The 22,424-nt window shown below is 43.5% G+C and overlaps 2 protein-coding genes across 19 annotated transcripts in view; one reads left to right on the forward strand and one right to left on the reverse strand.

Annotated features, from left to right (window-relative positions):
* TAFA2 (TAFA chemokine like family member 2) overlaps positions 1–6,926 on the reverse strand; it is a 605,483-nt gene extending 598,557 nt beyond the window's left edge. Inside the window, exons 1-3 of the mRNA XM_075600174.1 lie at positions 6,403–6,926; positions 2,357–2,587; positions 1,566–1,751 (exon numbers count right to left, since the gene is read on the reverse strand). The gene's annotated coding sequence lies outside the window, so the exon portion shown is untranslated. The remainder of the gene's footprint in view (positions 1–1,565; positions 1,752–2,356; positions 2,588–6,402) is intronic.
* USP15 (ubiquitin specific peptidase 15) overlaps positions 6,761–22,424 on the forward strand; it is a 116,225-nt gene continuing 100,561 nt past the window's right edge. For 17 of the 18 annotated variants that reach the window (XR_012801666.1, XR_012801665.1, XR_012801667.1 and 14 more), the window contains exon 1: positions 6,761–6,906. Coding sequence is in view for 13 of the 18 variants with exons in the window: in XM_075600154.1 (XP_075456269.1) it covers positions 6,818–6,906 (89 nt within the window). In the remaining 5 variants the exon portion in view is untranslated. Of the gene's footprint in view, positions 6,907–18,291; positions 18,371–22,424 lie in introns of those variants that run through there. The other variant, XM_075600155.1, reaches the window with a different exon arrangement.

The following is a 22,424-nucleotide window of genomic DNA, read 5'->3' on the forward strand; positions in this document are numbered from 1 at the left end:
GCAGCATGGACTCAGCCATACACAAGTTTAAAAAGTCAGTCAGGATGAGCAAAGTGGCCTAATGGTAGTGACATGATTAATGGGTGGGGGGGGGGAAGAGAAGGGAGGAAGAGAGTGAGAAGGGCGGGAGGTATGGGCCTGTGGGGGTGTAGGTATGGGTCGGGAGGGGGGTAAAGGAAACATGGGCCTAGGGTGGGAGGAGACTGAGGCATGGACCTGGGGGAGAAAGATGAGTATAGTTAAGGGCCTGGGGGGAGAAGGTGGAGAGGAGGTATGGGTCTGGGGAAATTGAGGGCCGGAATTCTGTCATGGGACTACATGGGCCTATCTTAGTCTGCCGAAGGTCTAGCTGGAGAGGAGAGGCAGGCCCACAGGGGAACTGAAGGGAGAGGCAGGCCCACCCAGGAGATGGAAGAGGTGTGCCTACCCAGCTGCTGGCATTTGTGGAAGTTAGGCCTAACATCTCCAGGCCAGGTAGGTGCAGGTGCCTCCCATTGTCGGCCCTGATCACACTCACAGGAAGCTATGCACCACTGCTGTCAAACATCCGGCACTGTCTTTTCCATTCTGCTCCCACAGCATGGAAGACAGTACAGCAGCAATGCTCGCGAGGATTGCTCAGCCAATAAGAGTGCCCGGTTACTCTTAGTGTGGGATCCTGCTGCAGTCATGTGGTGGCAGCATGGAAGAGGCAGCACAGGCCCCTCCCTCACACTAGCACAGCTCCCCGTCCCCCCTATACTTTCACACATACACTTATTAGTAAGTGATGTAATATTCTATAAGCCGCACACAGTACTTTCACACGTTCACTTATTAGATAACCTTTTACACCTCAAGTCAGGAATACATTTCCATTTACTATCCCCTTTTCATTCCAATCCCATTAAAGTTGTCCCACACCTGGGCTAGCTGCCAGTAACGCTGCCTCATGTTAGGCATATTGTAAGGAACATACAATCCCCCCAAAACATAATTTACCCGAATTTTTTTTATTAATTAACCCCTTCAAAGCTATAACGGCTATGAGGTAGGGTGACCAGACTTCCCGGTTTAGCCGGGACAGTCTCAGTTTTTGTAGGTCTGTCCCAATGCCCCGACATTCTTTAAAATGTCTCGATTTTTGCCATCTGTCCCGGTTTTCAAAGTTGAAGAGCAGAGGATGCCTGTGGGAAGGAGAGCAGAGGCCGGGACTGCGGCTGCAGAGGGTGGGGGCGGGTTTAGCTTCAGAGGAGTGTGGAGGCGGGCCGGCAGGGAAGAGAGAAGAAGCCGGGTCAGTGAAAACCTCCGGTGTCTGCTGCCAGGGAGGCATACATACCTTATATAGTTGTATACTATAGGTATAGGGAGAAGCCTAAGCATATTGTTATGTATTGTTATGTCAACTGGAGGAAAACATGAAACCTTGGGCCAATGTATGCAGATCCCGTTCCACAAGTCTCTTGAAGGTCTGTAAATGTGGCTGTTTGATATGTGTGGGATAAAATACAGATTTACTTTTAAACTCTGAGTCTCTTGAACCAGTGGTGGTATTCAAAAATGTAACTAACCAGTTCTTTTCTTACCTTCAATGACGTCCTCCTGGTATCTTCCCCCTGCAACTCTTTCACCTGTGCAGGCGGGCGGCATGCTCCGTCATCTTTACCCTGCAAATCTTCTCAATATGGCCATGACAACAGCTGTGTGGGGGTATGTGACATCACGCCAATGACGGTCATGAGAAGAGACCAGGAATTAATACTGATTCATGCCTGCTGAGACACGGTTGTATGAATATATGAATACCCTCACGGAGGGCTCTCAAAGCTAATTTTGCCCATCTAGTCCACATGCTTTATAATGAAAGTGCTATGGTGTCCCTGTAGATATACTTATATACACGGACAGCAACATGAGATTTTATCTCACTGCACCCTATGATTAACTTATGATCATCTGACACCAACTGATGATCTTATTATAGGGCATTACAGGTCACCCAGAGACAGAACCTTGTACTAAGGTAGCGTCCATGGTACAAATATAGCCTATGGGCATGTGTGACAGACACACATTGTCCTCCTTGTTGTTCCCTCTATACCACCTATCATTAGACGTAGCTATCTTTCCCATTAGTGGTGGTATAAATATGTTCCACATGTGTTTCTTCTTGCTTTATGGACTCGAGTGCAATTTATAGGGCTCCAGTGACCCCCCCTGCAGTCATTATTTCTGTGCTTTTCTGTTGAAGTCCCCAAGATGCGAATAATGTCTAGTGAAAATGTTAAAATCAATGTAATATTAATATATATATATGTAACAGTGTTTCCCACATCCTCTGGGAGATCCCCGTTACCAGGTGTATGGCGCATGCTACCTGTTGGCTCACAGAATGCCGAGTTGTCTGCCGATGGTTGTGGGGACTGCAGGACAGGCTTCTGGGGAATATACCCGATATTCACTCCATGGTACACAGCACCTCTATCTGCCGTAAGCTCCACATGTATGGAGGCGATCTCCTACGGTAGAAATGGTTACTTCTCCCCCATTAAAGCTGCAGTTCAGGCAATATCCTGCATGTGTGTGTTTTTTTTTTAATAAATCAGTTCTGTAGTAAGAAAAAATACTTTTAGCAATTTCTGTTTAAAAAAAAAACAACAACTTTGAAAGACCAATTTTCTTGTATTCTATTTTAACAAGCATGCTTGTTCCTATAGCAACGATTTACATTCCCCATATTTAAAGATGTCGCCAAACTTTGCCGATCAATAGACAGAGAACGAATTGACCGGCAGCTATGCAGTTCTTTAGGTAATTAGAGATTGCCCACATGAAACTATTGAAGTAAAAAAATAAGTTAAAAAAAAAAAAAAAGAGACTGAACTGCAGCATTAAGATCTCATATTAGGCAGGAGGTATATTCAACTGGTTCGGATTTATTTCTGTACACTCAAAGCACACGGCAGTTCTCTGCCTAACACAGTCTCTGTTCTGGTCTCCAGACTTAGGATGGTCCCAGGACCGTCACTACGACGTCAAGAGCCACCGCAGCAGTCTCTGCTCTTCCCCAGATCTCTAGCAGGGGAAAAGGTAATCACTCAATCCTCCCCTTAGGGAAGAGGACAAGGGCCTGCCAGTGCACAGCAGCCTGTGTGATATCCTGTCTCTCTCAACGGTAGAGACACTACTGAATTTGGGGTTGCCCCTCTCTTAAGTACAGTATGGGGAAGGTACTAGGTCTGAACCCAGGATAGGGCAGAACACAGACCTAGTCACACCTCCTCCCCTGTCACTCAATGGACGGCCTCTGTGGGGGAAACCCCATTTTTAGTACTGGCACTACCTGCTCTTACCAGGACTTGCTTGCCAGTGAAAGCAGAATGATAACACATACAGAACACCTACAAGCTCATATTGAACCCCCAATATAACCACAACATATATATAAGCATGTAGGTGTCACATAGGAGTGCTACTGAGCATGGCAATATATATTTAAAACCAGAGACAGAACATGAAACACAGACAGAGCTCAGTGCACATCCAATGAAACTTATACACGGTACAGTGCCTAAATATATATGTACAGATATATTTTGAATAAACTGGTCTTTTAGTTTAACATTTTGGCCAAAGTGTTGTAAGCCCCTGAGCCACTACACAGCAGACCACATCTCAAGGGTACCTAACACCAATATAAATTCTTAATAACCTGTGCATTGCCAGGAAGAATGATTTATAATAAATCTGTCAAAATGAGTTGCATAGTTCTAAGTCTGATTGAAGCTTTTATTAACCTGTACTTTACCAGGAAAAGCACTCTGTATTCGATTTGTCACAAATCATACTGCAAGCAGGCAAGTTCCCTTGAAAGTGGGAGATGCCATGGAGTGAACTTTTAACCATTTAAATGTGGGAGGGAGTGAGCTTCAACAAGATAGGAAGAGCCACCCTCCAATCAGCTAAGACCAGCTGAACAAGAATTGTAAAACATACAGGACACGTGCAAACTCATATTGAACCCCCAAAATAACCACAACATATATATAAGCATATAAGTGTCACAGAGGAGTGCTACTGAGCATGGCAATGCACAGGTTATTAAGAATTTATATTAGTGTTAGGGACCCTTGAAATGTGGTCTGCCGTGTAGTGGCTCAGGGGCTTACAACATTTTGGCCGAAATGTTAAACTAAAAGACCATTTTATTTAATAGATATCTATACATATATATTTAGGCACTGTACCGTGTATAAGTTTCATTGGATGTGCAAAACAAAAAATAAACCGTGCGCAAATAGTTAACCTCTAAATAAGTGATATGCTGCAGTACCCGTAACCCTTTTGTGATCGTATTAAAGCCCAGTATAAAGACCACAACTAACCACAGTAGAATTATAATCAAACAAATTACATAACCGTGTAATGATGATGGCGTCTGCTGCTATAATAATAGGGGATGGCTCAGCACCCCCCAACACACTATAGAAATGGAGACAAAAAACAGCGCACAACGCAAATAGTGAAGTAGGTATTAAAAGTGTATATTGAATAAAAAATGTGTATATTCTGCGTACATCAAGTAGGAATATTAATGCATTGAGTGTGTAAACACACTGGTTACCACTAGATGACTGCTGGTGTGGAAGTTGTATACTTGTTCCTCTCAGTGGGCGCTTTCAGCAACAGCTGTAGTCCAGGACTTTCCTAGGAACTCCTTTTCATGCCATCATCCTCTTCATAGGGAGTAACCCTTAGGATCAGTTGAGCTCCGTTCACGATGGTAGCCCCCAGAGGGTCCCCCAGGGATTCGGTAGATGTCCGGAGTAGCTGTTGGAACTTCCTAATCGAAACCGCCATACCGGGAGGAGAGTCTGTTAGCTGCGGGCTTAACCACGGCGTGACACGCTACCGCTTCCTTGCGGGACGCCACGTGATGACGTCACCGTGTCCGCGACTCTGGATCCGTCGGCAAAAGTGTGTAGCACAGTCTTTCACAGGCCCAAAAGTTCCACACAATAGTACCAATGATATAGACAATATCAATATAAAAACTAGTAGAAATAACTAGTAAAACTGATAAAGGCACACAGACCATAAATAAGTGTTCTTCCAACGTGTTTCGTAGTACTAACTACTTCTTCAGGGAATAATGTTGACATTTCCCAGAGGTCTATATATACCTCTTAGACAAATCCCATTGGTCAGCCAATCAATAGTTAATTAGTCAAACCTCTGGGTTGTGTATTAGTCAAAATGACTAGGGAAATGTGAGCACTTTAATATTAAAACAACAACTTTATTGACAACTCGGTTAAAATACATCCTAATATAAAACGAAAGAATACATAAATATATTAAAAATATTAAAAAAGTTCTGAAATAAAAGAAACACAATATTAGTATTGGATGTGCACTGAGCTCTGTCTGTGTTTCATGTTCTGTCTCTGCTTTTAAAGCAGAATGATAGCCAGAAACCAGCCATGGCTACATATATAAAAGGCAAGTAACAATGAATAAAACTGAACTAATACGCATTTGAATGGTAACCAACCAGGTATAGACAGCATCAAATGACTATTTAGTCGTGGTGACTCGTCAAAGACCGACGTGCCAGTGTACCGAAGGGAAGAGGATGGGATTCGAACGGTTAAATAACTGGCCCTAGACATATACCCCTACACACATGGGACCAAAGGAAAAAGGAGTAGGGAGCACAACATGAAAGAACCCAAATCTCTATGGCTCAGCTTGCCCTCAGTCCGAATCCCAACCTAAGAGCAGATGAGTAGTCTGCCTAGGAGGGCCAAATATCTACAGTGGGAAAGGGTATCCCCCTATAGAGTAGGAATCACCCCACCCACTGTCAATATGGATGTCTACTAATGGAGTAATAGCCAGTTTATGTAACTGGTGTGTTGGCATACCAGGGGCCGCAGAACTGGGACGACCCAGAGTTATCCTTTTGACGTAAAAAAAAGCACCCCTTGGAGTGATCTTAATCTATATAATACGATCACAATTCCATAGCAAACCCAGAGTTGCCACCAGTTCGGGTCTGACCCGGAGACTACGGGTTTGTCTCACTGGGCTTATATATGAAATCTCCGGCCGAGGCTCATACCTTCAGCGGCAGCATGTCCCATGTGCATGGTCCCGTCGCCATGGCTCTGCGATGTCAAATGAAGTCATGTTGCCATGACAACAGGACACCCTGTGGCGCCGCGACGCCACGTGGCCTCCCATTGTCATGGCAACGCGACACCATTTGACGGGACCATGCAGGAGGAAATGCTGTTGCCGGAGAAGGTAAGCGTTAAATATATAAAAAATAAATTTGAATTGGAAAAAAATGTCAACAGAAGAGGGCAACCCTGAGCAAACCCCTAGAATGTGGGGCAAATACAAAAATCCAGTACTCACGACCTGCCGTCTGTGATAGAGTGTACTTAAACTCCTCTAAAACGGTTTAATGCCAATAATATCCTCTCCATAGCTCTCTGTATGTTATGAGAACTGAAAATCCAACGTGCAGACATCTTCCATTACGTTGGATTACTTGGTATTATTATTTATAATATTTTCTTCATAAAAAAACAACTATCACAGCATTAATTCCTGTTTTGGCTGCTCTTTGGAAGGGAGGAAAAAAACTGAAGTGCGAAGTTTAAAATGTGAATTTGTACCGGCTTTCCCGCGCGCCCAGCACGCGCTCCCTTGCCAGCTGTCAGCAGCATTCGCCATCCTCCGAGTCCACAGCCGGTCACGCGGCACCCTCTCCTACCCCGTCGCGTTACGTCACTCCCATGATGCAGCGGGCAGCTGTCAGCGGCGTAAGATGGCGGAGGGCGGAGTGGTTGATCTAGAGACTCAGAGAGCTGAAGTGTCGACACTGCTGAAAACCCCACTCCGGAGAGGGGACACCTGGTGAGCGGGGTGTATGCGGGGGAGCCGGGAGCGCCCAGCGGGGGGAGGGGAAGAGAGATGCCGCGTGCACACTGAGGAGAGCCGGAGAGGGGGAGCCTGATAAGGAAAACATCTGTATCATGCTCAGCAGCAACACTGCGCGGAGGGACTGGGCACCGGGATATCACCTGTCACTCGTGCGGTGTGGGACAGGACATGCTCATACACTTCAGCGCTGTCGCCTTAGCACTGCTGTACTTTGCTACCTAGGGGGGCCCTCCGGTTTTATACAGCTGTTATATTGCTGCTTGTATAAGGAATGTTGCATCGCTTATCCTATAGTAAGGATGTTTAACAGCTTCACCTACTGTATTGTATAGATATTGTTGCTTTACATATATTGGCATATAATACTGTTTTGTGGATAGTAAATGCCGTAGATTGCTTTGTGTATAGTAAAGGTGTCCCATTATTTTGCTTATAACATAACTGTGCCCAGGACATCCTTGACAATGAGAGGTAACTCTCAATGTATTACTTCCTGGTAAAACATTTTATAAATCATTTTACATCTCTTTGCATGTAATACAGATGACATTGCCTGGCATGCATCTCATATATGCTTCCTTAATAAAGCGATTATCACTTTGTATATACTGAAGATACCACAATACTTGGCATAAGATATAGATAGATATTGTGCAGCTTCATGTTTAATACTGATGTTACATTGATGTGTGCATAAAGATATTACATCATCTTGCATATCAAAGGTATTGCTTTGCAGATACATCACTCCATATAACACGAATATTGTATCATATAAATACTACCTACACTTTTGTATAATTGATATTACTTTTTGTGTAAACTACACCTATGTTGCTGCTCCTCATAATAAAGATTATGGGCCATATTTAGTACAGTAATATGTGCTGTGTCCTCCTCTCTGGAATTCCGTACCATGTATCATCAGACTCTTGCCCCAACTTTCAGACATTTAAAAACACTGAAAATTCACCATCTCAATGAAGCCTATCTGGCTTACCTCTAACATTTTACTTCCTCCTCCAACTCTATTGGGACCATCTGTGCAGCTGGACCAATCTCCACACTATGTAACGCCCCCTTACATCCCCACCCTCAACCTTAATGGATCAGCTGTCCGGCTGGACCATACTTCATCCCACAATGATCCCATCCCACTTTACCTTTTGTTTCAACATTGTCCATCATTCCCTCTAGATTGCAAACTCTCACGAGCAGGGCTCTCATTACGTTTTGTATGTGTGCATGTTTCTCCTTATTTGTATGTAATTACCAAATCTCTGTACCCCATTGAATCGCGCTGCAGAATATGTTGGCGCTTTACAAATGAACGATAATCAGGTTTCTGCCATAAGACCCACTCTGGTTTTGTTAGACCCTTTACAGCTCATTCAGGTTAATGGTCTCTTATGGCAAAAGACTGATTAGTCAATATGGGCCTCTGATGCTTTGGCTATTATATAGATAATACATAGCTTTGTGTATTGTACTATTATTTTTCCTCATACAGTACATAATGTAGATATGACCTTGCTTATATATCAGATATACTTTGTTCCCCATCAAATCTATAGGCCTACATTGATATTGTTTAATGTGTACAGTAGTTTCAAATCTACATTAGTTTGCATGTAATACAGATGAATGTTGTTGCAGATCCTGTTTGAAATGTTTAGTTTGCCAGTCAAGGAATGGGTTTAGTTAGCATTGTAGATCTCCATTGAATTGAAGATTATTATTTTTTTGAGTGAATTTGAAAAAGGAAAATTATACATTGTTGTGCAAGTACTATCTCTAGTAATTAGGGGAGATGTGTCAGCGTAGTGTCCAGGCCTGTGCTCATTCTTTCTTTCTTTGTGTCTGTTGTGGTTAAATTGCCTAGTGTAGGCTCTCCCTGTCAAGTTCATGTATACCATGAACAATTTGCTTTCTGTTAACTTGTCTGCAAAAAGTTACATGGTGGTTTACGCTCTTCTCTCTGACATCCACTGTCAGGTGTTGGGTAAGGTATGTCCTTATCAGTCTCTCTAGGACAATAGTTACTATAAATAAACTACAGTACCTCTAATTGCACCTCCCCTTTTTTTGGGGTAGAGACATGCAGTTCTTAAAGGTGTAGTTCCACCTACCTTTATATATCCATATCAAGCAATGGGTTTCTGGAGGTGAACTGGGTCAATTTTAGTTATGGGAACCCTCTGGTTTCCGAGATACCTTCCAAATGTGTCCTCTGTACCGTCACCTGCAGAGGAAATTAAATGGAGGTTTTAAATCTCTTGGGGTACGCAAGCCAATAGGAAGTTGCAGGAGATTTAAGAACTGGGAAGTAACCGGCAACACATACCAAGGTAGCATTCTCAGGAACCCAGGTGTCCCAGGAACTGAAATGAAAGTGAATCAGCTATGCGGGACCCCTTGCTTCATGACCATTAGAAAAAAAAGTACCCTAGAAATGAATGCACGTTTTAAAAACAATTGAGAGCACAATATCCTCAAATTTAATTTAGAGCTAAATCCACATTATGTTGCAACGTTGTCCCCCAGCATATAAAGAGGTCACCTGAAGCTGGGGCTTAGGGGGAAATGTGATGAAGTACTTATTCACAGGGTTGAATAGATTCCCTACAGCGGTGGTGGAGGCTAATACAATAAGTGTATTCTAAAATGCTAGGGATACCAAATATGAAAGAAGCCCAAGGATCATTAAATAGGTTTTGCAACTGACTGGGTTCAAGTGGTTCTTATCTGCCTTCAAATGCCATGACTTTTTACATTCCTGAAGATAAAGGGTTTAATAATAGTTTTCTCTCTGTTTCTGGCTTATATTACGATTCCTGGCCACCATTTTATTCCATCACTGAATTATGTATATATGAGCTGGGTATCTCTGGAATGGAAAATGACATGATGATACCGAAAACATGATTTGACAGTGCTAAATAGTACCAAAACATATGAAAATGATATTTATTTGTGTCAAGCTGAGTAGTATGCTGCTTTAAAATACAAATGTATTTCTATTTGTATTTTTGTCTCCTTGTTTTAAAAACACATTAACTGGGGGGATGTTCCCAGTACCATAACAGAAACCCCACTGTTCTGGTATGTCCTAATACTTTTTGAAAGTAACAATTACTGCTAACTAGTGAATAAAAGGGAGCATTGCAGATCTGAGCAACAGTCCACTTATTCATAGGCATTCAGGCAGTGATGTTGGCAACGGCTACAAGAGATGAATATTTCTGGCACACTGGGGCTCACGGTGGGCCAATTCAGGCAAGTTGAAAAAGAAATGAAAATAACATACGCAAGGGATGATTGGCATTCAACAAACACAGTACCGCATAATTTGCCACAAATTGCCTTTATTTGCCCTTTCCATCCTCGTTACTTAATTTGTTAAGTCTACTGTATTACATTTCAAAGACTACTTTATGTAAAATAACATTTTAGTAGACTTTTCAGACTGAACTTCATTGTAAATTTCTTAAAACTTCTTTTTTTTTTTTTTTTTTAAATCCTTAAGCATTGCGACTTTGGTAACACTACTGCATGTTATCCTGTATTATTTGCATGGGAGACAGTTCTAAGTTGATTGGTTAATATATTGGGTGAGGGATAGGTGACAGTTCTGTGGTAAATTAAATCCACTTGGAGGAAGTGGAGCACCTAATGGATCTGTACTGAGGAGGTGCCACGCAATGTTATTGCAAATGGTCTTTAAGGAAAAAGATGCCTTTGTGCAGATGACACAAAGATGTGTAATGGGGTTGACACTCCAAAAGGCGTAAACAAAATGATTAGTAATTTAGATAAACTAGGGATGGTCAAGAGTCTGGCAATTCCAATTTACTTAAATGTCAAAGACATTTTAATATCACGCACTTGTTCCACAGAGCGCAAAAGGTAGAATACAGGATTAATTGTATTTTAATGTCAACCACTATAGATGACAGGGTGGAGTATATTATTTCAGGTAATTTAAAGCAGAAATATGCCTTTATTTTGTTTTTCTATCCAATCTGAACCACGGGGTACACTGGAACTGATCTGTGGTCGTTCAGGTAGGAAAAGAAAAGTAAACAGGCGGAACGGCTGCTTTTAAAATTGACAAATAAGAGACTGGGTTATATAGAAAGAGATGGTAATTCTACTTAATAGATAATCGGTAAGACTTTGGGCCATACTTAGTAAGTGGTGCTATGCCATAGGACCCTTTCTGGAACCAGAACTATCTTACTGCTTACTAAATATGTGCTTTTTGAATTTAGTCTTGCAGGTCCAAATTTGCATTTTTATTAGTCCTACAAATAGTGAACCTTTGGTATTTGTACAGTAACTCTGTTACCCAAGGCTTGCAGATCTGGATAAAGTAGCTCCAGTATACAATGGTAGACAAATCCAGTTTGAGATTGTATTTAAATATAATAATAAGAAGAGCCCCCCCCCTCTGAAATTGATTTTTTTTAAAAATATTTTCTAAGCTTACTTGAACTTGTTGTCAACACGCAACAGAGAAGCCCAATGCTACATTCAATATGACAAAAATACACAGTTAAAATACTTATATATTCTCTTGAAAAAGGGTCATTTAGTTTAACCCTTTGGCCAAAGCATTGTAAGCCTGTGAGCCACAACAAGGCAGACCCAGTTCACAGGTCCTAACACTACCAGATAAAATACTAATATACCTCTATTAGGATTACAATTCTCATTTATCTCTATTAGGAGGGAGAAAGACCAACATTGGATCTATATCCAGTAAAATGAATAGGACATGCTGACTTGGGAAGTGGGGAGGGGCGAGCATAAAACCTGGGAGGGAGGGGCCACTAACCTCCAACAGCTGAGACAGCTGAAAATAAGTTAACAAACACATAGAACACTTCATATATTTGTAACCATGTATTATTTGTCATCTTAACTCTATGCCCAGGACATACTTGAAATCGAGAGGTAACTCTCAATGTATTACTTCCTGGTAAAACATTTTATAAATAAATAACCTTGTGGCATATGGTTGAAGTGGAAATTATTGGTTTCCTGTGCCCTTGTTCTGTAGCTGTTCATTTCTAGTGATACTGATCATTGGCTAACATATTATGAAGTTTCATGAAGAAAATTGTTTTTTTTAAGTCATTGTATTTTTTTAAATTGGTTTATACAAATGGGACCCCACAGATCCTGACATTTAGACTTTCCTTACAAGAATATTTATCTGGGAGAAACAATATGGCCACTGGAGTAAGCCTCACTCTGACGTCAATGGAGGGAGATGACATTGCAATTTCCTATTGAGTAACCTCACAGTGATCTGTTTTTCTCTGCACTGGCAAAAGTGTAAAAAAAAAAAAAAAAAACTATTTTGCCAATCATGGGGTTCCCAGAACTTTGACTTGGACCACGTGTTTCATCTAAGGTAAAAAAAAAAAAAACAATTTTTTTTTGAGTGGGGGGTATTGCTGCTTTAACATTTTTATTGCATTGGTGTTGTGGTTCAAACGAATATTAACAATAAACATGCATAGCAGAAACACTATAGGTTACGGAATGACAGCAGTCCAAACATTCAGAATTGAATGAAATACTGTATTAAATTGTATAAACATGTGTAACACACATCCCCCCCCCCCCCCAATTGCAGATAGAGTGCATGTGAGGGGAATCTATATGTATTACCAGGTGTGGTGCTTTACCTGTTAGGCTCACAGGAGGACTGAGCCTCTGCCAGTGAGAGCCTGGGGTGTATCCTCTGGAACAAGACTCGTATATACAGCACCTCCACCTGTGTAGGATTCTAAGGCTAAGGCCCCGCTGCCTCAGACCACGCGCCCGCACTGCAGACAGGCGGCTTGTGGAGAGACGCTTGACCGCTATCTGCGGTCTGTAGGGAGCGGGTGCGGCGGGCAGGGGGCGTGGTTTGAGCGGAGGGCTGCAGCGGGGGTCTCCCGGGCTGCAGGAGGGTGGCGCTGACGCTAGGCTGCATCGTATACGCGCGAGGAGAAACCGTGACCCCTTCACAAAATAATCAATACACTTCACTGGGGCTCTGGCTGCGGGAATAAAAAGCCATATAACGCAGCACAAACACAACACAACACAGTTTCTACCTGTGACCGTTTATTACTGTAATAGTCTCCCGGGCTGCCGGAGGGACCCCCCACAAGCCCTCGCTCTCCGTGCTACTCTTTCCCCCGCCCCCCCCCCCCAGCGGATGGCTGCAGCGGGGGTCGGTCTCCCGGGCTACAGGAGGGTGCTGCTGCCGGAAGGTAAACACACACACACACACACACACACACTCACACACACACTCTCTCTTCTCCCCCTACCTTTTGGAGGTGGGGGAAGCTCTGACAGCTCCCGCTCCCGCCGCTGATAGGCTCACCAGCGCACCACGTGAGGTGTCACCCCTCGGAATCGCAATTCTCTTGCTTCCCCTGGCGGCTGACGCGTCACAGCGCGTAGTGAGCCGTGCAGCGAGGGGGAAATGGGACCGGCTCGGGAGGATACCCCTGCTGGTGAGTAACGCACACCCGGCCGCGCGCGCCGCCAGACGCAGCAGGACTAAAGCCTTAAGGGTAGAATGACCCTGACACAGGACCCACATACAGTAACCAATACACCAAAGGTGTGTGTGTGTGTGTGTGTATGTATGTATATATATATATATATATATATATCACAGTTTACTGCATAAGCATAACAATATAACATTCACATTAGCGAGGGTGTACTCTATAATACTAATGGCACAACTATCCAGTGACCTCGCAGGGCTTTGTACCCCACACCTTACTCCCAGGTGTCTCAATAGTCCAAAGAGTTCTGCAACCCACCCCTTAGGCGTGATCAGTGCCTGTGTGGTACCGGTAATGGTGGTGCATTTGGTGACTGTACCTGCCCAAGGCTCCTGCACCCAGGTACCGCAGAACAACGGAAGAGGACCCGTCTGTGTCCAGCGCCTCAGCGATGGCGTCCTCCTCCAAACAGGATGGTTTTCCTCTGGTGGACCTCACCACCCAGACAGTCTCTGTCACTGCTCTTGTAGACAATGATTCCCTGCAAACGCTGGCCAGGATATTCCTCTTGATGGCTGGACCCTCACTTGTCTAGGTTCTTCAGGACCCTGTTCCCTATCCTAAGGGGAGTCCCTGCAGCAACCACAAGTTGAGCTGAGTTGGGGCCTAAAGAGGATGTTTGGCCTAGTGCATGAGCCACTTGCTCCCTTCACATACCCACCCTCCCCTGTCTGTGACCCAGCTCCAACTGACTCTTCCTGTCTGTGCTTAACAGTGTATCTTTCCCTTCAGGGGAAGCTGTAAGCCCTATTGGCTGCGGTTGCATCACATGTGCTCCAGCCCCTGGGGCTGCTGAGAGTTGTAGTTCCCATGGGCCTCTTTAGCATTGGGGTTGCGTGCGCGATCTGCACTGCGCATGCGCAAACTTCTAATGGCCGCCGCTGCCTGCAACTGTGCATGCGCGACCTTCGGGAGGTACCCGCACTACTGCGCGGCACCCTTGCCATTCTGCAATCCCTGTAATGGCCGCCGCGTCACTACTGCACATGCGTGAGTACTTCAAAGATGGCGGTGCCCTGCCGCCGGGAGCCCCTAGCGACGCGACGGCCCCCGCAGCTCCGGCATACCACGGGGGTCCCTGTTCTCCTACGGAGGTAAGGGGTGCCAGGGGGAAGCCTGCTACACATGTAACAATGGAAATGAATGACTTAAGTCCCAAAGATCAGGCAATATAGCCTTAGATATCTTAAGTAGGAACAGGTAGGAAAAAAGGCAGTGCACTGCCAAGAAGACCAGGAGGAGGCTCACGGAAGCATAAGTAAAATTGTATTTCATAAAAAGATTGGACAAAGGTCCCCCCTAGCCACAGCAAGTATCCACCTACGTGTTTCGGGCTCTATGTCCCTTGAGAAAGGGCATAGAGCCCGAAACGTGTAGGTGGATACTTGCTGTGGCTAGGGGGGACCTTTGTCCAATCTTTTTATGAAATACATTTTTGCTTATGCTTCCGTGAGCCTCCTCCTGGTCTTCTTGGCAGTGCACTGCCTTTTTTCCTACCTTTTCCTGCTTCCTACACTGGTGGACTGCACACTACTTATCACTGCTGTGAAATACTTCCCTGGATTCTGGAATCTAAAAGTGAGTTTCTTTTGTGAGTTGCCATACCCTTTTATTCTCACTATATGGCACATTGGTTGTACTATCAATTATTGGTGCCTGTGGCATTAAGTACTAGTCCCTCTAACCCTATTAGGGTAACTTTATTGCATTATACAGTTTATTGGGAATTTTTCAACTGCAGATGTTCAAATATATAAGGACTTGTTTTTCTGATGCACTGGCGTTCTACACATCTTAGATATCTTAAGTAAACCAGAATAGTTTTAGATATGAATTGTTTGCTTTTCCTTTCTAAATGTAGCTACACATGAAAAATGTAAAACAAAAAACTTCTCCTTTCACTTCCCCACATTGTGCCAAGGTTTAACACTTCTAATGAAATAGTTTATCCTAGAAGAGTGAATGCTTAGGCCGCGCTTATAGTCCCGGTGACGCGACCGCGGGACGTTATCGGAGCGTTTCCTGCCTATAGTGTAGGATGCAAGAGACGTGGCCATGAGCAGTTCGCCCTCATTGGCCTATAGGCGCACGCGACGGATCAAATCAATTTGATGCGACGCGCCGTTGCCGGGACTATAAGCGCGGGCTGAGGCATCAAACTAGACGTACGCATAATGTGTGAAGATTTCTCTGGGTGCAAAGAAGCATTAATAATTACATTTTTATTTATTTGAAAATGTGGTCTTATTTTTTGCAGTACTTTTATACAGTAGCAGCCTCCTGAGAAGAAAAAATGATGTTGAACACAAAATCAAATTAAATAATTATACAATTCTGTCACATTTAGGGATTGGACTATTTTCTTTGCAATATTAACCCCACTAACCAATGATCCCTTAGTGAGTTGTATGTCACTCATGTGTAGCGGTGTTCCCCCCCCCCCCCTCTCCCCAATCGCAGATTGGGGCTATTACTGGGTGTGTGTGGTGGTTATACCTGCTGGCAACAAGAGGGCTGAGTCATCCGCGATGACTTTGGGACACGGGAACAGGCTTCTGGGGTCCATACCCACATAATACTTAGCAGTGCAGCACCTCCATATGGAGATGATCTCCCACGGTAGAACTTGTACCTCTCCCCCCAGTTAGATCACACCAGGCCAGAGGTATATTGCAAACAGGAACGTTTTATTACTACATACTTTGCAGTAACACTACAGCTACGCAGCAGTCTTCTGCCGGATACAGTCTCCTTAGATCCGCTCTCACTGGAGATGGTCCCTGGACCGTCGCTACAGGCCAAGGGCATCCAGATTGGATTAGGCCTTATAGCTGATTCCTGACGAGGCAAAGGTTACCTCATAGCTTATTGAGTGCTCCCTAGCTGTGGCAAGTCCTGCGCCTGCTTACCACCATCTGGCAGCGGACTGACGACTACAGAAGCAGCTGATGGCGGGCAAGACTGTGAAGCTCCATTCTCCTCATATCAAATGGAGAAGTGCACTGCCCTTCTCCATTTCCTTTCTTGATGTACGCAGATTTATCACCTGAAATTACAACTCCTCTCCGTTTCACCCTTGCTCCTTGTCTCCGCCCCTCTGCCTTCACCCTTGCCTGACGTCACTCCCCTTGTTGCCATAGACGTCTCCAAAATTCAAATTACAACTTTCGCAACGGCTACGGACACGAGTAACGTCATCCGTAGTCGACACTATAAGCGCAGCCTCTAGTGCGGCGACAGCACATCGCCTGAAAACCAAAGCATTGCCGCCGTCGCAAGCACTTATAGTAAGCGCGACGCTAGCACCAAAAATTTGGACGCTGATAAAATTTGATTTTTCAGAGGCTGTCGCCACATGTGACAGCCTCTGAACCAATCAATGACCAGGTCGCTAGCAATGAAATTATAACTTTCACGGGTGACGTCACCCGTCGCGTTGCAGTTGCGCGCATTATAAGCGCAGCCTTAGAGTACCTAACCTGTGCAACACATTTTATAACCCAGAGTCCCGTTTGAAAGTGCATTTGTGTATTTTTATTCTTTACACATGAACTCAGAATTATGCACAACACATTTGAAACGCACAGTTACACGGACACACAAAGCTATCGTCAAACGGAACTATCCCTTGTAGAGCTCTGTGAGGAGTGAAGCCACTGCCATGTAGATCTGGAAATAGTAGTTCCTGTGGTAATCGCATGATTGGTTACAACTTGTCGAAAAGCACCTGTGGAAATTTTAAAAGAAACCTGTAGCTATCTCCAACACATTCATCTGGCAGAAAGGGAAATAGCACATTCTTCTGTTTTCTTTTAGCCAGTGCTTCTGTCGCTCATTCATGGAGATAATACAGTGTAGCTCGCTCCTGGCTTTAAAAAATATATTTGGTTCAAAGATGCGCACAATGCTATGCCTCCTTGGACATTGGAAGTGTAAATACTCGGCATTAGTGTACAGTGCAGAATGCTACTTTTCGTAGGGACTGAATTCCACTTTGTAACTACTTCTGAGGTAGCCCCACTTTGGTCCCTTGGATCCTAACTTACAGTAAGGTAATTGGCTTCCTTTTACAAATATGAGCAGAGCGACTTTCTGTGTGTGTACACAAAGCGGGATAGATGAAACATTTTTATTAGTTGTCACTAAAATCATGCTTGTCTGCATGAAACAGCCATTAAGTGTTCTCAGGTACTTCTAAATTCAACCTTTTGATTACTTACCCTCATTTTTACATACACTAACTTACACTTGCAATCATTTTCAGCAGTCACAAGTGTGAATCAAGTCTTTTGCTTTAGCTGTGAGTAGGCGTAGTTAGTTCTGTGTCACTGAGGTTGTTTCTGGCACCATAGGAATTGGGTAACTCATTTGGCAGTAATGTGACTTTGAGTGCTTCATATGATTATTTGTTAACATATACTTACCCTTGAATAGTGTATTCACATACACTTGCACAAGTACCTTAATATGGCATTTTAAAAACTTTTCCTTGTAATTCATTCAGTCATGTTAATACATGTGACAGAAAACGTACATTTATGTTAAATAGTTTTTGATCTATACAATATAGAGTTATATTTTAGCTTTTATTTAACTACTGTAGTACTGCTGCCTTAAAAAAAAAAAAATTAAAAGATAAGCATTGGAGCAGGGGGTCTCTGGAGCTGAACCACATTAATGTCAGCTTCATGAATCCCGATTCACTATATACTTATTTTCATAGGGGGTTCCGGCAGCTCTTTGCAGTTTAAAGATCCAGATCACGCTGGCCAATAGGAAGACCTGGGATGACCTCACAGCTGCCATTTCTATATGTGCATCTATCCCAGCCAAAGCTGCTACTGGCACAACCTTCCGAGGTATATATCTTGGGAAGCAAGGGGGCCCCAGAGGTGAAATCGATGGGGTTCAGCTCCAGAGAACCTCTGCTTCAAACAAACATACTTACATACATATAGTTTTTTTAAACGTCGCTTGGACTGCTACTTTAAACTTTAAGGGTGAGTCCCCAGTCTTCACTGTGGCACGCGCGCCCGGCGGGGGGAGGCGCGTGCACAGCGCTACACCGTGATCGGCGGTCTGAGGGGAGAGGGAAGGTTTGCGACGGGAGGGGGCGTGGCTGTGGGTTTGCGGGGGCGTTGCCATGACGTCCCGCGGCTGGTTCGCCCTCATTGGCTGAACAGCCGGCAGGGGCGTGGCCACGCCTCCGCCGTAAATGCTAATCTCAAATTCTTCTGCCTGCCTGAAAACCTGTCGCGCACCACTGGGGAAAGGTGCGCAACAAGGTAGGAACTGGAACCGGCCTGACGGGGGGGCGGGGCTTGATTGCACAGTGCACGCCGAGGCGTGCGCTGTAGTAGTTACTGGGACCGCAGCCTAAAGCTGCAGTTCAAGCTGCCGTTTTTTTTTTTAAAGTGTTGTTTTTTTACTTCAATAGTTAAATGTGTGTAATACCAACTTACCTACTGAAGATCAAAGCTGCAGGTCAATCCGTTCTCGTTTGATTGATCAGTGAAGATTGGTGACATCATTACAAGTTGGTGTCTGTTAAACGCCCCCTTTTTCAGTGTGAGTAAAATGCTTATGAATATTCATGAGCTCTCCACTGACATGTGCCAGAGGGAGGGCAGGGCTCACAAAGGGGTGTGCCAGGGCTTGTGACAGGACATGAAGGGGTTGTGCCTTAGCAAATGGTTGCTATAGGAACAAACATGCTTGTTAAAATAGAATACAAGAAAATTGGTCTTTCAAAGTTGTTTTTTTAAAACAGAAAATGCTAAAAGTATTTTTTCTTAATACAGAAGTGATTTATTAAAAAAAAAAAACACATGCAGGATACTGCTTGAACTGCAGCTTTAATGTATCTGTGAAGTACATTTATATAACAATAGAAACTTATGATTATGTACTGAAATAAATAAGTAGAAGAGAAATAACTAAACATGACTCTGTTAACGGCTAAAATGCATGTCTAACTAAATATAGATTTCATCTGGAATGCCAGCTGAATGAAGATGCAGGCCCAAGAAGCTTTGTTATGGGACCCGGAGGTTGGGAGGGAGTGAGTCGTTTGGCTGGGTGTGAGGGAGTACGTTGTTTGGCCGATAGAGAGGTGGGTGGGGGGTGGAAAGAGAGTGACTTGCTGTATTACAACTCTAAAATAGCAGTAATATGCACAACTGACTTGACAGATTATCCCTCTGTGAAGATACTTGCACACAACATAAACTAGATAACACCCCATCATTCCTTTTTTTTAGGAGTACATTCTTTACTTTTCTCCAATGTGAGAAATTTGTTGGCAAAACAATTACTTCCTTTTAATTTATGTAATGCGTGCCGCCTTATTGTTACAGGTTTTCAAAGTATATTTTGCAGGAGTAATTACTAAACTGCCTATTTATTAATTATAGAACATCACCCTCCCAATCTCCCTTCACCCTTTATTGTGTTTACCTGGTGTGTTTATAGATTTTAGGGGAGATTGACTAATGTCCCACAGGGGTTATCGCACTGCAATAACACGTTAACTGCCATTTATGTCGATGCACTGATCACCTGTAGCAGAGGTTAGTAAATTCCGATGTTCAAGAAAACAGAGTTGTCACTGAAAAATATCAGACAAATGAGTATCATTCTCTGGTGTACTTATGAATGTCATTATTTATATAGTGCCAACTATGTACATAGCGCTTCACAGCAGTAATACATGTGACATAATAATATAACATACAATGGGGAAAAAGGGCTTGAGACGTAAAAGTAACATTAGGAAAATTATTTCCTGCTCCGAAGAGCTTACAATCGAAGTGGTAAGTAGGTGAAACTTACAGTGACAATAGGAGGGTGTTTTGGTAAGTGCATCTGCAAGGGGCCAAGATCCATGTATGAGGTGTATATCAGCCACAGAGCTACCCATATCCTTGGTTAAAGAGGTTGTTTAAGTTGGGTCTTAAAATTGGATTGAGAGGTTGCTAGTCTGGTATTGAGGGGAAGGGTATTGCAGAGGTGTGGGGAAGTGAGAGAAGTTTTAGGCGAGAGAGGGCTTTAGATACAAAAGGGGTACACAGAAGACGTCCTTGAGCAGCGGGACAGTGTATAGCGAGAAATTAGAGCTGAGATGAGGGGCAGAAGAGTGTATATAGCCATAAAAGTGAGGAGAATTCTATGTGTAATACAGGATTTTATAGCAAGCCAGGAGAGGGATTTTGGCACGAGAGACACTAAGACAGACTTGGGAGAGGAGGAGGTGGTGGTAGTGGTGGTCGTCAGCAGCTTTTATGATAGATTGAAGGAGAGACGGGTGAGAGGTAGGAAGTACGGACAGTAGAAGGTTACAATAGACAAAATGGGAGAGGAGGGCCTGCAGTAGAGCCCAGAGCAAAGCGCATATATTTGCATTTATAAATAATCCAGGAAATATCAACTGAAAAAGTAAGAAGCTGCTAAAAAATGAATATATAGAATACGTTTTCATTCAGTACAGAATCATAAGTTTCTATGGTTATATAAATGTACTTCACGAATACATTAAGTTCAAAGCAGCAGTCCAAGTGACGTTTAAAAAAAACAAAAAACAAACAAAATATGTGTGTGTGTTTGAAGCAGAGGTTCTCTGGAGCTGAACCCCATTGATTTCCCCTCTGGGGCCCCCTTGCTTCCCAAGATATATACCTCAGAAGGTTGTGCTAGTAGCAGCTTTGGCTGGGATAGTTGCAGATATAGAAATGGCAGCTGTGACGTCATTCCAGGTCTTCCTATTGGCCAGCGTGATCTGGATCTTTAAACTGCAAAGAGATGCCGGCACCCCCTATGGAAGTAATTATACTAGGAATCGGGATCCACGGAGCTGAAATCAATGTGGTTCAGCTCCAGAGCCCCCCTGCTTCAATTCTTATCTTATTTTTTTAAGGCTGCAGTACTAGTTAAATAAAAAAACACATGGGACGCTTTTATTTTTTTATTATTATTATCTGATCTATAACTCTATTGTATATATCAAAAACTATTTAACATGAGGTACATTTTTTGTCACATGTATTAACTTGTGTTTATGTCATCATAGACGAAAAGAACTAAAGCTGTAAATAGACTGCACATACTTGAGAACAAAATAACATTTCTACAGGCAAGAGCTATTGGTGAATAGAAAAGATAAGTGTAGGAGACGAGCACATATAACACAGAGACATAGATTTGGGTCAAGTAAACATTGGCTTTTATTTAGCCCATAGCTTCAAAACCAAAGCTTTAAGGCAGCATACAAAATAAACAAAATAGCTCATCTCTTTAAGGGCTGACTCACACAACCCAGTCCCTATCTGCTGGGCTGGGAGGAATAGCCTCTTACCAGCCTCTGACCCAAAGAGATCTGTTATCAGGGGCTCTTTACATCCGTCTGGATTGGTGTACATAGGGTGTACCTTCTGGCGGGTTCCAGAGACCGCTGTGTCTGGGAATAGATTTTCTGGTTCTTTGGAATCTCTCTCTGATCAGCACTCGTGTCCCCTGTGCTAGAGTGATCCCTTGCAATTTAAACAGGAGGCTTTTCTACCTGAACGATGAGCCAGGTGGAGACTGACTAATTGTCTGTCCATGCTGGACTCATAAGTAAGATATAGGCTTCCTATTTGGAGCTCTTTTAGACAGGGTTTTGAGGCCCTGTGTTCTTTACTCCCCCCCTCCCCCCCAATATTTAGTTCTGCTGAAATGTACAAACCTCGGTGCTGTATTTCATTTTAACACCGCTAACAACCTTGTCCAATGGGTATTTAATGCCCTGAAGATATAACGTCTGCTGCCAGATGGCGAGTAGTTTACATATTTTATACTTTTTAGTCTTGTATACTGCTTGAAGAACAAAACATGTTTATTTCAAGGGGAGTGGGTTGTACCTGGAGCTGAGACTAGTAC

The sequence above is a fragment of the Ascaphus truei genome, chromosome 5, assembly GCF_040206685.1.
Source record: "Ascaphus truei isolate aAscTru1 chromosome 5, aAscTru1.hap1, whole genome shotgun sequence".
NCBI lineage: Eukaryota > Metazoa > Chordata > Amphibia > Anura > Ascaphidae > Ascaphus > Ascaphus truei.